Genomic DNA, 16451 nt, shown 5'->3' with positions numbered 1-16451 from the left:
ATAAAATAAATTTGTAAAATTCTTCCAGAAACGACAATTAACGTTTCAGGATTATAAGTAAATTTAGATTTATAATATAAAAATAAATATAATGAATCTGGAATAAATATAAATAAATATAATAATAATAAATCTGATTACTTACCAACGTAAAGACCAGTATCGGTATTTAGTTGTCTCAGTTGCCCTGGGGAAGATGCTGAGACACCAGTACCACTATCTACTACAAGAGATGCCCATTGCTCGTTTCTAGAAAAAGTCAATGTTATTCATTGCTCTATGACCCATTTCGAACATAAACATTTTTCTTTTCTTCGTTTTTAGTTAAAAGCGATTTGCTTTGGAAAAAGATAGACATAGATATTTTTTATTCCCTTTTGGCAAAATATAGGACAGTGCAAGTTAATACATGAATGTTTATTAAAAATATTCTTCCTTCATGAAATTTTATGGAAATAATACTATTTTAAATTGTAGCCTCAAGTCACAGAGCTATATGGAAAATTGAAAATAGAAAACAACATTTGCACACAATATTTTACTTCTATATATGGAAACTACATACGTACATTTTTTCTAATATTTTAATAAATCCATAATTCATTTCTGTACAGTTAAAATTGAATTATTTTATATCATTACAGTTTATATCATTAATCTTAATTTTTAACAATAATTTAATAACTATTTTCTAAATGATCGCATTCGTATTGAAATTAAATCTACCTGAATATACATATGTTTTGTCATGTTTTTAACAATGTAAAACGATCGTACAATAATGATAATAATTTTCCCATATAGTTATAAACGCATCTCTCCGACGCCTCCTCCTTTTGTGTATCGATCAATACGTTAAATAAATAAATGTTATGAAAATAGGCGCGCACAACAACAAGCGGAAGGGGTTGGGTAACGAAGCGTGTAAAACGTTTGTTCTCACCTAACGGCCCTGATACGATGCCACAGATCGTCATCCAATCGCGTGAGATTATACCGCAGCACGGCTTCCCCGGAACCCAAATTATACGCGAGAGTGAGATAACCGTGATCCAGGCCGAGGGCGAGGAAATCATCGTTCTCATCCCTTTGTTCTTGAGGATCCGACTGGCGGCCGCTCCACAGCAGCAGGCCGCTGCTGCTGCTGGCGCGGAATCTCATATTGATGTCTACCCTGTAGCTAATTATTCTGTAAACATCAGGAAGAAGAACGATTGTAATTTAACGGTTGTAACGGTTGTAATTTGCAAAAGAAAAAACGTAAAGCAAAGGTCGCGAGAAAAGGTCGATCTGCAGAAAAATAATTTAATTTTGCAATATCAATTTTAATTTGTATTATCAATATATTTTATATTGTAATTTCTAATTATATTCTAATATTCTATATCTATTTTATATTTTAATTTATTCTATATAATAAACTTATATTTACATACTCTTTATGTCACGCCAACGAAAGACGCTGTACGGGAAGTTGGATAACTCGTTTCGTCAAAGTGATTAGGCAATTAAATTAAATTAAGGAGTTATCTGATAAAAAAAAAAAATAAATTATTTTTCTTTAGATCGCTCACTTGCGCGCTCACCTGAACGTTCGATAAACTAACGCAGCGCGATTAAAGCGGGTCAAGGAGCGATTGTGTAGTGCAACGTGTAACGCTGTTTACCGCCCACTCGCTTTTCAAATGCCGACGACATGTCGCTTTGACATTTACCGAACTTTTGCGTATTGCCGATTATTTTGCATCTGCATTAATAGAGTGTTAATAGACGAGTGAACAGGATTTTTTAATTACAAAAACGTGTCGCCAACACGTTCGACGAAATCATGGGAATGGAAGATGTATTAGTCGAAATGTATAAGTACGCGCTCATGCAGAAAGTATTTTATAAAGCGTGATAGCAAATGTCACAATAATGGACGAAGAGAATAATTTTCCTGACAAATTTATAGAAATTTGGCTAGCAGATTTGAAAATAATTTTATTAGGTCATCAAAATTATTATGTAGAATACATAAACAATATTGTTACAACAAATTTTGCATCTTCTTCCAGCAATCTTTGAGCAATCAATTTTGAACATATATAATAATTTTAAAATAATTTTCAACAAAATTGCAATTTTCAAATCTGACCAAATTTTTAGATTTGCCAGCAAAAGTGTTCTTTTTAGGTAAAAATTTTTAAGATATTCAGAAAAGAAAGAAGATTCTTTATCCGTGAAAATAAAGAACGATTATAATATAATTATAAAATTAATATTAATAATTATAACGACATATCTTGACATATCTGAAATACAATGGATATCAGGAGAACTCGTTACTGACTATTTATCACTTGTTATTTTCATATATGGTGCACCTTTTCATTGTGTCGGCATCGTTATAATGTAGGTAGCTCTCGCTGCCGGTGAAGCTGGGCACAGCCCTTTCGTATCTCACAGACGCTATGGCGTTGTTGCTGGCTCTTGCCGGCGGCGGGACCAGCGGGATATAATCGTCTGGTGCAGGACAAGGGTGTGGTACACCTGGACGGCACCGACAGGTAAATCGCTCGCGAAGGGGCCGGCATTCTGCATCCCCGCAAGGCCTGGCTTCGCAAGCGTGCCCACAATTTCCTACGTTCACCCCGCCCAGCGCTTCCGCCAGGATACCCACCTACGACAAGAATTATAATAATTAGAGGCAAAAATAATAGCATGAGTGACATTAATCGTCTCTGATTAGAATAATGCCTGAAGGCAAACGTATGCGTACTAATTGAGGTATTTTAATTTTAAAAAAATTCAATAGTTTCACAGTTCAAAAAAATGATTAAAATTTTTAATCCCTTCTTTTATTCACCTCTTTCGTATGGGTTGTAAAAAAAAATATAAAAAATTTAGAACTACATGGTTCGACCAATTTCCAGCTAATTTGTTTCGTATTAGATTACGCTTTGATATCTTTGAGTGTTTTTTTATGAAACTCGGAACTGTGCCACTTTCTACGAGTTTAGCCTAGTGCATTTTAATGTAAAATTTACATTAAATTGTTGTTATTATTATTATTACTTTTTTGCTTTCTCATACTAGTAATTCCTTGAACTTATAATAATACATTTACGTTTACCTTACGTCTAATTCACCTCAATTCATTTTAAATGAAATGCTAAAAATGACAGAGATTCAAATCTAAATGATTCAAGAGGGAGTTTCCATGTCTTATCTATCAGACCAGCAAGGCTCAAACTCTGAAGCATTCCTACAGTGGCATTATCTATCGCGCAAGTTCGGAACAGCCTGTATAATCCCAGTGTTCTTACCTCGCGATTATTCAGCACGATCGTCTGAATGCAGCCGACGAAGCTGGCCGTAGTTTTCATCTTCGGCGAGTACATGTCGGAGGACGGTGCGCCGCCCAAATAGAGGTTCAGCGGTAAGGATAATTGCGTGAACGCTCCGGGCGCCAGGATTTCCTGGGCCGGATCGTCCTCAATTTCTAGGGATGCCAAACGACCTGTCCTGGAAACCCGAACCTCGACCCACTCGCCAAGACGAACCGGATTTTCGCTTCTGAAAGACAGATATCACAGTGAAAATGCATCATTAATCTTTGAAAGGCCAGAGAGTATTTTGATTTGGAAACCTTTTGGAACATTTTGCCGTATTTGTATGTATGTGTGTCTGTGCGTACGTGCGTTTGTGCATTAGAGAAAAAAGAAAGTTTTTTTAATTATAAGCTCCAAACCCCCGTACGAATGGGTACGCTCAAATTATGCATTTGCGTCATAATAATAAAGCGTGATTTCCTAATCTGTAATCTGTTTTTTTGGATTGTTTTAAACCATTTAGAGATGAAATAAAGTAATCGCCAAAATGGCGTAGATTAGTTTTATTATATTAATTAACAACTATATTATATATAAGGAAATTCTTTTAAATATCTTCTCACTAACAAATGTGTTTTTTAATACTTTCTCAATAAAAGATTATGCGAATCAGATAAAGAGAAATATATAATATATATGTAATTATTTTTTCATTAATATATACATTTTCTTGTAAATTATAATTTCCATGTTATTATTTATAGTAAATATATTCAAATTTTTACTTTATTCTTTTCTTATCTTCTCCTTGTTATAAGAATCTTGAGCAAACAAATGAAGTACAGCATAAGAGATGATACGATCCTTCTAACTTGGCAAAGTATGACATAAGGTTCTCGAAGTATATCCGAGGTTGGAGAGGAGAGACGATGTTCTATCCTTTTTTTTACGGATTTTCCGAACAATTTAATTTTTTTTTTTCGAAAATAAAGCTTCATACGAGAATAAATTTATGTCGTATCACCTATTTATTCCCTCGTGAAAAAAATCAATCTCCCCGCGATTTTACATCAACCTCGCGGATCCCTATATCGCATATTTTTATATCGCGTCACTTCGGCTGAAAAAGTTAACGTTGAAAAACATTCCGCTCGGAGCAACTTCCGTACTTCCGTCGAAATGAAGTAAGCTCGTAAAAACACGTTAGCGTTGGAAAAAAAAAAAACGGAGCGCGGGGATTCGCGCATTGGAAAATTGAAACGGCACCTTCCGTCCGCGGTGTCCGTGCGAAGCAATTAACGCGCGGACACCGCTCTCCTCGTCACGTCTACAATTATAATCGACGTTAATTCGATATTGACGGACGCTCCATCGATTTGATTTCGCAACGACGCCCCGGGAGGCCGCGTCAGCCAGTCAGCCAGGCAGCTCGGGAGTTTTCTTCCAAACGGAAGAACGAACGCGAGAACGAAAATTCGCGCACGTAACCGCGGAAACTTTACGCGCGCGCGCGGCCGCAAAGTCAGATCATTCAATTTGAATTTCGCGAAGAGAGTCGGCGCGTGTTTCCGTAGACAATGGATTCTCCCTTGTAGGTGGAGGACTGGCACTTTTTTCTCAAAAGAGTACGGTTGAAGAAATTCTTGCATAATTAATGCCGAATCGCGAGGGAAGGACAGAGATACAGGGATGGGGAGGGAGGCTGGGGAAGAGGAGGTTTGCGGGATCGTAAATAGGAAGTAAATTGCTAATTAATAAAAGAACGAGATGGAGAAATTTTCATATTGGGCTTTTCGCTCGGCACTATTATGATAAAAGATACGGCGCGCTTGGAATTTCGAGACTCGCTTGTTAACCGCTTCTTTTTTCCAGATACGGGGTTAAATATTCTTGTTTAATGACGCACGTAATAATGCACATTTTTTTTTTACGTCGGAGTTTCATAGCGGTCGTTTTTTTACTTAGGAGAAAGGAGATATATTTTTGCATAAGATTTTATTGTCTAGCGGACTGAATTATAAATAGTGTAAATGTTTCTGCATACAATTAGAAAACTGTCATTAAAATATATGATACTATACTATACAGATCATTCACATATGCGTTTTATTTATTTATAATGTAGAATAAAAATTATTAATTATATTATGCTTATATTAAAATATATATTGATAAAATAAATAACGTTAACATCTAAATCTTTCAATATATATTTTAATCATTTTTTAATTAATAGTATTAATAGTTTTTTATCTTTTAAGCAATGTTTTCTTATAGTTTTTAATCTTATTTCTTATTAAATTTTAACGAAACTTTGTCTTAACTTAAAATTGGAAACTGCTTCTAACATGTTTCTAACATTTAATAAATTGTTTAGTTGCTAAAATTTAATCTTTGAAAATTAGAAACTTTCGATATAATCTCTCCTAATATTTTAGAAACTACTAAGAAAATCGATCAAAAGTTTATGAAATGAATAGAATTTTGCAAATTATATAATGATAATATAGTCTTTATATAATAATGTATAATAATAATAATATGTAATAGTAATAATTTTTGTAACAATATGAACTCAATACTTGCTGTATGATGTTATATTACAAAGCATTGTTCCTTCCGACAAATTTAATGTAATATTTGTATCTTTTTAGATTATCAATTTATTTAAAATTTTATTTGATTGCAAAGTATAGATGGATATTCCAATATTCAGATTTTATTCAATGGAATAGGAAGTAGTTTGATATTCAAGCTGTCAGAAGAACGTGAATGTGAGTATTTCGTCGTCAATTTATTTTCACAAGCGTATTCTTGAATACTTTATATAAATAATATAAATGATCATCTGCTATATTTTTGAAAATCATTTCGTATTATTTATTTTTAATTAAAAATTTGAGGTAAAAAGATCTTTGGTAACAAAAATATAGTTCTTATAAAATATTCCGTTTTTTTAAATAATACTTTTTTCAGATCTAACAAGACGTTTATATTCGATTTAAATATATATATATATATATATATACATATATTTGTTCTCCACATATGCTTCTAATTTTTCAATACTAATACTAATTTTAAAACATAGCTTTTTTCGATAAAAAAACCTCCAAATTTTGTAATTTTGTATTACACAATCTTATCATCTTTGATTATAACTAAAAAGTTTTAACACTTCCATTAATACTATTAGAAAATTTATTAGATATTGGCAATACTTATTTAAGAGAGTATACATAATTGTTAATTTCGATCAATTTTACTTAATAATAATTCCGCTCGTTAATACGTTCATTATTACGACAAATTTAATCATACAATCCGATTAGCATTAACGTGCCATCTATTGCAAAATATCTCGAGAAGGACAATCGATTAAAAAATATAATAGCCGGAGTGCAACCGTTTGTTTCATTTTCAGCGTTTATCCAGGAGAACAGTCACAGCTTTGCGAAACAATTTTGCTTAACAATAATTCGATCATTAGTTGTTAATTAGCACAACAAATTAAATCAACTCGAATAATCAACGTATTAAAATTCTCCTCGCAAAAACAACAGCACAAGAAGGCCCAGTTGTTTCATGAATGCGATATCGATACCGCGTGTCGGTTTAATTATCTGATGCATACGCAAACGATGCAATTAGCGATCCCATCGCCGATGTTGCGTTGCATGTCGCGCCGTGTGAGTAACCGAGAGTCTATCGTAAAACGAACAGCTTCGAGGGGGTGGATTGTCACCCCGAGCTAGTCGTCGCGCTCGGCGGAATCGTTTGCAGAAACTTCGTCGAAGGCCATCGGCTTACCTCAAAGTGGCAGGTCCTGTTCCGAGGTCGAAAGTGAACTGCACGTGGCCCGAGGAGAGATAGAGAGCAATAAAGTCACCGGTAGCGTCGCTGTGATGGCCGTTGTAGAGTATCACGCCGTCCGGCGCGGTCGGTTTTAACGTGACGGACAATTCCAACCACGACAGCGACGTGTCCGCCAATCCTGGATAACGTAGGTAAGAGGATCCGTTGAAGGATGGAACCTGCGGGAATAAAACACCGTTGCGGTCTGAGATTGCATGGAAATGTCGTTACCGGGCAAATGCATTCCCGTTTTTGCCTCCCACCCTTAATCGCCTGCCATTGTGGAGACCGCCGGCGAACGCCGCTCGTATTTGTTATGTTTCGTGCCTTTTAAGTGGTAGTAGAATGGCATAAAAGAACACAGGACGTCCCTCATGCCTGGCAAGCTATCTATCTTCGACCAATCCGCGCCAATTTTTTTTCTTTATCCAGATCATCAATTGTCACGAATTTTTGACATCTACCAACGCGAAATATTTTCATTATCTATTCTTAAAGTTCTTCAGTTAATTGAAAATAAAAATTTCGATTTAGAATTAAATTAAACTTACGGCTGTGAAGGATATAATTTTTAGAAAAATATTTTATTCATTCATGACAATTTTCATAACAATTCTAAATTTAGTTCTTTTAATATTTTTCTTTAAGATGGCAAATTGATGAAAGATATCGAAAGCGACTTGTAAAATATTCTGTACTATTAACCTAGAATTATCAAAATAAAGAATTCATTTCTCACATATGAAAGTGCGATCGATTTTATCTATAAAATTAAATTTTAAATCAAATATTCAAATATTCGCCTTTTATTCCCTCAATAATTTTTAATACAATTTAAAAAATGACAGAAGAGAAAGTATAAAAAAGTATATGTAGAAAGAGAATATATAAAGAAATAGATAATTAGGAGAGATTTGGTTATTTTTTTCATAATATATAATCTTTAAGTCTTTTAAATATACAGTCTTTCCATTTTCTTAATTAAATTTGGAAATATAATGTTAACAGATATTTCTCTTGTGATAATGTCTTGGGTATGAAACGTTAATGTCATACCAACTCGCGTGTACCTACTCTAAATGATAACGTAAATTTAAGCAGGAAATTGCCATGATAATTCATAACTACTTTCTTGAGAATGAGAGACTTTAACGTTTATTGTATTCCTAAGTATGATATTGCAAAAGGAACTATTATATTATAATAACCAAACTATTCATGAACTTGACATTTTATTATTAAAAAGTAAAAAGTAATACTTTATATATAACAATTTTTTCAGAAAGAAATATTTTAGTAAATTCAAAATAATCTGGTTTTAATTTGTTATAAATATTGTTGTAAATATAAATATTATAAATATTGTTATAAATATTATGTTTTATTTTGAAGAAATATTCATTTAGATGAGAAAACTGATAAGCATTTTCACTCAAATATCAATTGTCTGAACAAATATCTATCATATTATAGATACAATTAATTATTTTTGCTGCAATTAATTTTCTACATTGATATACTATTCTATTCAGTTAGCTTTTGACATATACTTTCCATTAAGGAATTATTTTTTTTATTCTGTATTTTTGCTACATTAATAAAAAATATATAAAAAGAAAAACAGTTTTTATTATCTTAAGTGCTACTTTTCTTTTTTTTTTTTGCTATAATCAAAGTCGCTTTTTACAGACAGATGGATATAGTAGTTTCTTCATTCACAATTTTAACATCGTGATAGATTTAAGGAACATATTTCTTGTTATTATAGACGCACATGTTTACTCATACACATATATATATATACATAACATACACGTTGCCCTTGCGGGAACTGTAATAATTCTTCTCGTCGTCAAGCGTAAAGTAGAGAAACTCTCGGAACAGCTGTTGTTATTTAATTTACGGCCGGCGCGGGATTTTGTGCTTTTCGTAAATCGAAATGCAAATATGTTGTATGTCACTGTCTCAGATAATCCTTAATATAGCTGCATTCACAAGTGCCTTAAGAGGTCGAAGCAGGCTGCTTCCTTCCGTCTTAATGAGTCTGACTGGTAATTGTTTGTACGTCAGTTACCTCTCAAGATAAAACGCAAAGCATGAACGCCCGTGCGGGATCCTTCAATGTATACCCTGACATTTCGTGAAATTCAAAATGGAGACTATTAATATGTACACAATGAATATTATATTTAGAAAATGTGAGACCGAGCGATTCTCTCTTTTGACAATTTTACGGTTTTTACGGTTTTTTTTTTTATTTTAACTTGACTCTCTTATATTCTTTATATCTTTTTCATCTTTGATAAAAAATGAACAAATGAACAAAAATATGCCAAGCTATGTCGAGAAAAAGGAGAAAGCATGTATTATTCTTTTTCATGTTATTAAATATGCTGCTAATATGCGCTGATAAGTTCTCAATTAAATATTGAACTAGAATGGCAAGGAGGGAAGCTTTTGACACATCTAATCTCTCTTTGATTATGGAGCTACTTAATTATACATATACATTCGTAATGGTTTGTGCGAGAAGCTTTTCAATGTGAATATCTCAACGATTATCTTATAGAATGAGAACTCATGCTTTTCGCACTTGAACAAAATATGTTTATCTTCAGAACAAGAATTTTTTGGAAAACAAAGGAATATAGCACATTTTTAAGATATTATTCATTTGTTAAATAAATTAAAAAAATTAAGACCATTAATTTATTTTTAGAAATTCATCAAATTCAACGAAATTCTTCTTTCGCACAATCAAAAACTATTTGTTTTTTATTATTTATGTCAGGAGAGCATAGCATCATAGCTTTTTATAAATTATAAGCACATTATGCATAAATCACATTACGAATATTATTTTTTCCGTCTATCTTTCCTTGGCACTTATTCGATTTCTTTGCTCGGACGATCCTTTGGTGTACTTTTCGTCAAGTCGCCGAGGGAGACGGTGAAAAATTCGAAAAATCAAAAGAGAGCGAAAGCGCGGACTGTCCCTTCAAAGTACGGCGCGAGAGGCGGCGTAAATTAATTACGAAAAAACGGAAGGAATCCTGACGGCGCCGTTAAGTCGGGCGGGATATCCTCCTTTAAGAAATTTCTAGCCAACCTGCCTATGTGCTCGTTGGCCTTCTTTTCCTTTTCCCGCTCCCCGTAAAAGCTACGTCCCGGTGATAAGGAGCTCCCGCGGGAGAGCCAGGAGAGAAGTAACCTTGTATTATGCGAAAGACCAGCAACTCGTAAGATTCCCTCGGGGAACACCCTTTCTCACCGCTTACGACATCGTCCTTCTGTTTGGGTTATGTCGTCCTGATGTTTCAGTCTACGGCGCGCAAAGACCGTTGACTGTGATAGGTTCACGAATTTTTTACGAGACCGTTTTGAAACGCCGCATTACATTATCGAGCACATTATGTGCCGACAAGCGATCCGCTATTACAAACGCCATTGAAACTAAATATTGTTTTACCGTTTGATCTTTCAGAATAATTCTTGTTGTTTTCATTCTGTTCGCGGATGACAATGCTTTCGCTTGCGTCTAGCAAATTGATATTTTATAATTATGTTACGTATTTATTTTCAATATATATATATATATATATATATATTTTATATTTATTTTACATATAAATGTACTTTAAGTGGGAATAAATGAAACGGTTGCGTGTTTTTCACATAAATTGTTTGGTTATAAAGCAATATTTTTAATTTGGATAATTATAATTTAAAATATTGTATTTGCTTTTACTAACCAATTAAGAGTATAATGAAAAATGTTAAATTTTTATTATATACACATATTAAAATTATATATATGATAATATTATCTTTTACAGTTACATTTAGGATCTAATAAAGATATTGAATTAATGTATATCATTTTATTATTAAATAAATTTAACAAAAAAAATCATTCAAGATTCTGCAGATTAAATCAATAAATTTTAGAACACAAGAAGATCTTGAAGATCTATGCACAAGTTTTCAACTTTGACGACTAATAATTTTTAACTTTAGACAATAACTTGTACATAATTGAAAAATTTCGTTATTTTTATTTGATTATGCACTCGACATCGACGTTTTACCATTGCTCAACTTACAAACCATCAACATTTATTCTTTTTTTAATTTTTTAATTTATTGTATTCTTTAACTTCCGACAATATATTATTTTGATTTTGTACTGACGAGGATTCACCAAGGATCGAAACATCTACTTTATGTTATTGTTATTAAGCGCACACGCACGCACGCACGCACGCACGCACGCACGCACGCACGCACGCATACACACACACACACACACACACACACACACACATCTAATATTAGTTTTTATCAGCAAATAAATTTAATGCAAAAATATTGTAAAAGAGAATACTAAACAAAAAACGAAATGACAAATATGACTAGTCATAGCTTCGAATATCAAAAAGTCGGTAATGCAATATTTTATATGATGCTTTTATGGTACATTTTTTAAAAATAAAAATAATCACACACATATATCTTCCTTTTCCGGCCAACGTAATTTTATGCCTACAGAATGCAATGTATCCTTCTCTTGGGCATATAATTTCTGGAAAAGCTTTTTACGTTCTTACATTTTAGTGTAGAAACCACTTTGTTTAAATAGCACATGAATAGAAAGAAGGATATAATTTTCAAAAAATTGCAATTGCACATTCAGAATTGCACTTTTTAAGTTTTTTCTAATAAAAATGCACATTGATAAATAACACTTTTTGCACTCATGAAACGTAGTAAAATAAAATTGTATAAATAATGGAATGTTGTTTACAGTAGATTTTTTAATATCATGTATTTCTTCTAACTGTAATGGATAAATTAAAAAAAAAGTGTGCATTTTATCGTGTTACTTCATATTTATGTCGCTTTAGAAAATCCAATAACAGAATATACATGTAATTTTATCTTTTACACTTCGACAAGGAAATTCGTCAACTATTTACATTTGATTGGAAGGAACATTATCTTTCTTGTCTCGTATTAATAATTCAATAAAACTTGTCTCACACACAAGCTTGTCTCTGTGCGAATAAAAACATACATACATAGAATTATTTAACTTTATATAGACATTAGTGTTTCACTTCGGTATTTGACAATGTCTTCCGACGGATGTTGGAAAAATGATCGTCGTTGTAAATTATGACGATATTCCGGTGACATTTGGTTATTGCGGCTATATCTCTTCCGCTTGTACGTTAATGGAATTAAACTCGGGTACGGTCGGGCGAGACCAAAGTTCGAGAACGAGTTTCGAGTTTGAAGTGATACTCGTTAACTCGAGCCCTTTATAGTCGTTTCTCTGAAGCTGGTTTATGTTCTGATTTCGAGATCAGAAATGCGGTGATCCACCTGCGAAATACCCATCCCTCTACCGAAGTTCCTTTTGCAGTTTTTGTTCGCGCAGACGCAATTCGCATTGCAAAGAATAAAAATATTTTAATTTTTAATATATTTCTAATTGGAATTGTCGAATTGTCGTTATCATAAGCAAATTATTAATCAGACTAATTATTTAAAATTTATGAATAATTTCAGCTTAAATCGCTATTTGTAAAAGCTAATTGCTAATTAATTAAGATGGCAAATTATGTAATACAAATATTTCAAACTTTTAACTGAAATATTTCTAATACGAGTATGGAAATGACTTTTGATCTCTACAGTACGTCATTTACAGAGATCAAAGACTCGTTTGGTCCTCAAATTATCAATCTTACAATTAGCATGACTATTGTTGATACTGAAGGCGAAATACTGAAAATGCTACTGAACGCACGTGAATGAATCTTTATAGGTCGGTATTCGGTGTCGTTTCGTTTCATGCCGGAAGTAATATCGGTCGAATGCCGATACCAATTTCATCATACCGGAACGAATATACTCCCCCCCCCCTCTGCTTTCCGCCATTGCCATAATCGATATCGTATATACAACCGCGCATAATCCGCGAGAAACCGTGCACACGCGCGGGTGAACCGCATACGGTGACTTCCGGCGAATGCGGCCACGCTCGCTCCATTAAGTCGACTGATATAAATCGCAATGGTTTCAATACGCATCGTTGCGATGCATTTTTATCCGCATATTTTATATATATATATATATATATGTATATGTGTATGTATATTGACACATAAATTATGTCTTTCTACTCGTTTAAGCCGCCTCGTTAGCGGCGCGAGTGTTAATTACTCGTACCCGCTCGCTCATTGCGCGGATAAACGCGTCATTTGCGAAGCGGCCGGACGCGATCGATTCTCGTATGCGGCGTCGCATTTTGCGACAATGTATTCACGCAGGGGAATAATGCGTATCGAGAAGCCGTTTTTTTAATACACGAGCGGGAAATGGAGTGGCCATAATATTTTATGCAAAAGTAACGCGAGACAACCTGAATAAATTATGTTAATATTAAACCGTTTAATATCGTAAATTGGCGCGTATCGTCGGGTATAAATTTCTTTCGAGAAGTTTATAGTAATATGTGTGTGTGTGTGTGTGTGTGTGTGTGTGTGTGTGTGTGTGTGTGTGTGTGTGTGGTGTGTGTGTGTGTGTGTGTGTGTGTGTGTGTGTGTGTGTGTCTTTAATCATAAAATATAAATAAGCGTAGAAAATAGATAGGATTAAGAGAGGAGCTGCTGGGAGATCTCTGAAAGAATTATGTTGTTTTTCTTTGTCGACGATAGATACGAGTTTAATTTGAAAAGAGACAATGCCGCTGATGCTTAAGTCAAGCTTATTCGATTCGTGTTGTCGATGCAATCGGGTCTTAGATTAAAGTAAGCCCGCGTATAATCCATCAAATCTCGCAACATGACAGCATAACAACGTCATGTCTGATATGATGTAAACATGTTCACTGCCTGTGTATCTGCAAGTACGGATACAATACTGTTCCCGGGTACATAGCGATCTACATATAGTAACTCTTGATATGTGCTAACATTGCATGTTTTTCCCAAAAGATAAGATTTTTTTAAAGCTAAAATTAAAAGTTAAAATGTTTCGATACAATCGCGAGTATACTAATTTTTAGATTTAAAAGTGGTTTGAATATGAAAAATAAATCTCTGTTTGCATATTTACTTGTTATACTACATATGCTTAATAAACTTGTATGTGCATTTCAGCAAACTTCTACGAGTGTGTTAGATTGTGTTAGATTGGACGAGAGAGAGAGAGAGAGAGAGAGAGAGAGAGAGAGAGAGAGAGAGAGAGAGAGAACATTATCATAAAACGATAATAAAACGAATATACAAAATGAATAGATAAAATGGACAATATTATTGAACATTCTTGCATGATAAACTATATTTCGATTCGTGAAATGATGCAATCCACAGCATATCTTCTTTTCAAGAGGTTTTAATGGTTATTTGTATTTCTAAAAATCTCTAATGAGTATTGTTGGACTCATTTTCATAAAGATTATTTTTCAATCTCGTTATTAATTTTCTATCATTTTTGTATAATTTTATGTAATAAAAGTTATCTTAAGAAAGTATGCAAGAAATCGTTGAAAGAAATATACTAATGTTAAATTGTTGAAAACATGAAAACGACTTAAGCCCCTCGCCGACTGAAAATATCTTGCAGCGAACGTTACTAGCATGCGAACAGCGCCTTGCAATATTCGCTCGGTACTCGAAAATTGCTGTCTAAAATTGGATTTCAGATCAAACAAACGTCTAAATTTACGCCAGTAACGAGTTTAATAAAGATGAAGCATAGTAATTTGTTATGCAGTTGCTTTTCATTTGCCGAGTAACGAGAGTCTATTTTATAACTGTCGCACAATCTATCTATTATTTGTTTACAATTGTCTGTACACATTCACATTTTTTTAATTAAAATGTTCGCCTCTTTTTGATGACATTTAACAACACAACATTTAACAACAATGCGTTATGTTAAAAAGTATCTACTTTGTAAGAAAAATTGTTAAATAAATAAAATTCAAGCAATTGAAATTTTGTAATGTTACCAAGAAATGCAGTGGGATAATAACGAAAAATATATTTTCAAATATTATGTGTATTTTAAAACAAATTTTACAATTATCGAAATAAATTAGAAGAAAAAATAAAAATAATTTACTAGTTGTTTGTAATACGTAAATTGAACTGATATAAACTGTTTTTATATTTTTGATGAAATATCTCTATAACGATTTTGTTGACTATCGCTGCAAATTGCTGCAAATAACTTAGCCTTAAGACCTTAATATTTAGAAATTTTGTGCTGCCAGCAGATTTCACATTCTCATTTATAAGCCCGGCGGATTGTTCGTGCTTAATAATTCCTTCGAAATTGATTCGGTTACCTGCAGGTCCACCCGGGTTTCGCAGAGATCACCTGTGTAGCCGAGCGGGCAGAGACAGACAGCCGTGTCGCCTCCGGTTGTCAGGCATTTTCCACCGTGGGAACACGGCACCTTACTGCATCTGTCGGCCGTGCACTCCTCTGGAACGACAATAAATCAGGCGATTTAATAAAAGTTCCGGCGGAGTGCGAAATCAAGAGTTACACGAGCGAGAATCGGATCGGGGCCGACTCGACTCGACTCGACTCGACTCGACTCGACTCGACACGAGAGATTCGACTCGCGCGCGCGAGATAAAACCAATAAAATCACTCGCGCCTCGCGACAGGCCGTCGCGTTCGATTTATCGGAGTGGAGAAGTATCAATCTCTTCCGCCTCATCGTATTTTCGATGATATCATTTAGCGTGAGCGAGCACCGAGCACCGAGCAGGACTTTTTTTGCGCGCGTCCGCGACGTCGACGATCGTGATATAACGCTTGACGTTGGAGCTTTACGACGTGACGGGACAAGCGGCCGGAAATACGCGATTCTCCTCCCCCCCCCACCCCCCGTTGTGAGATATGTATTTAACGTTGTGTGTGTTTTTTCATGTTTCAGTCTAGTTTCCGCCGATATATTTCCATCAAAACTTCGTATTTGCGCTATCGCGCATCAGCGAAAAGAGATCATCGCTCGTAACGCACTCGTATCGCACGTAAGAACTCTTATTTTATTTGTCGTGGAATGAATTATCGTTAGCGGACGGACTTCTCCTATCTTATAAGTAAGATAATTGTAATTGGTCGTTGGTAATAAGATAATTTTTTTATTACTGAATTTTATCAGCAAAAATAAACAATTTTGTTATTGTTTTATTATTAATGGAAATTCATCATTTAAAATAGGAAAAATCATTTATTTACGACAAATATAGAATAACA

The 16451-nt window shown here is 33.9% G+C and overlaps 1 protein-coding gene across 2 annotated transcripts in view; it reads right to left on the bottom strand.

Annotated features, from left to right (window-relative positions):
* LOC105427284 (pikachurin) overlaps nt 1-16451 on the bottom strand; it is a 111385-nt gene that overhangs the window by 9170 nt on the left and 85764 nt on the right. For both annotated transcript variants that reach the window (XM_089078503.1, XM_089078502.1), the window contains 6 exons: nt 15529-15668; nt 7125-7348; nt 3309-3558; nt 2367-2662; nt 944-1189; nt 146-249 (listed from right to left, as the gene is read on the bottom strand). In XM_089078503.1, the coding sequence (XP_088934629.1) occupies nt 146-249; nt 944-1189; nt 2367-2662; nt 3309-3558; nt 7125-7348; nt 15529-15668 (1260 nt within the window). The remainder of the gene's footprint in view (nt 1-145; nt 250-943; nt 1190-2366; nt 2663-3308; nt 3559-7124; nt 7349-15528; nt 15669-16451) is intronic.

This window comes from Pogonomyrmex barbatus, unplaced genomic scaffold (genome assembly GCF_055798465.1).
Source record: "Pogonomyrmex barbatus isolate J1 unplaced genomic scaffold, ASM5579846v1 scaffold23, whole genome shotgun sequence".
NCBI classification, from domain to species: domain Eukaryota; kingdom Metazoa; phylum Arthropoda; class Insecta; order Hymenoptera; family Formicidae; genus Pogonomyrmex; species Pogonomyrmex barbatus.
Note: the sequence above shows the minus strand (reverse complement) of the source record. Positions and strands in the feature narration are given on the sequence as shown.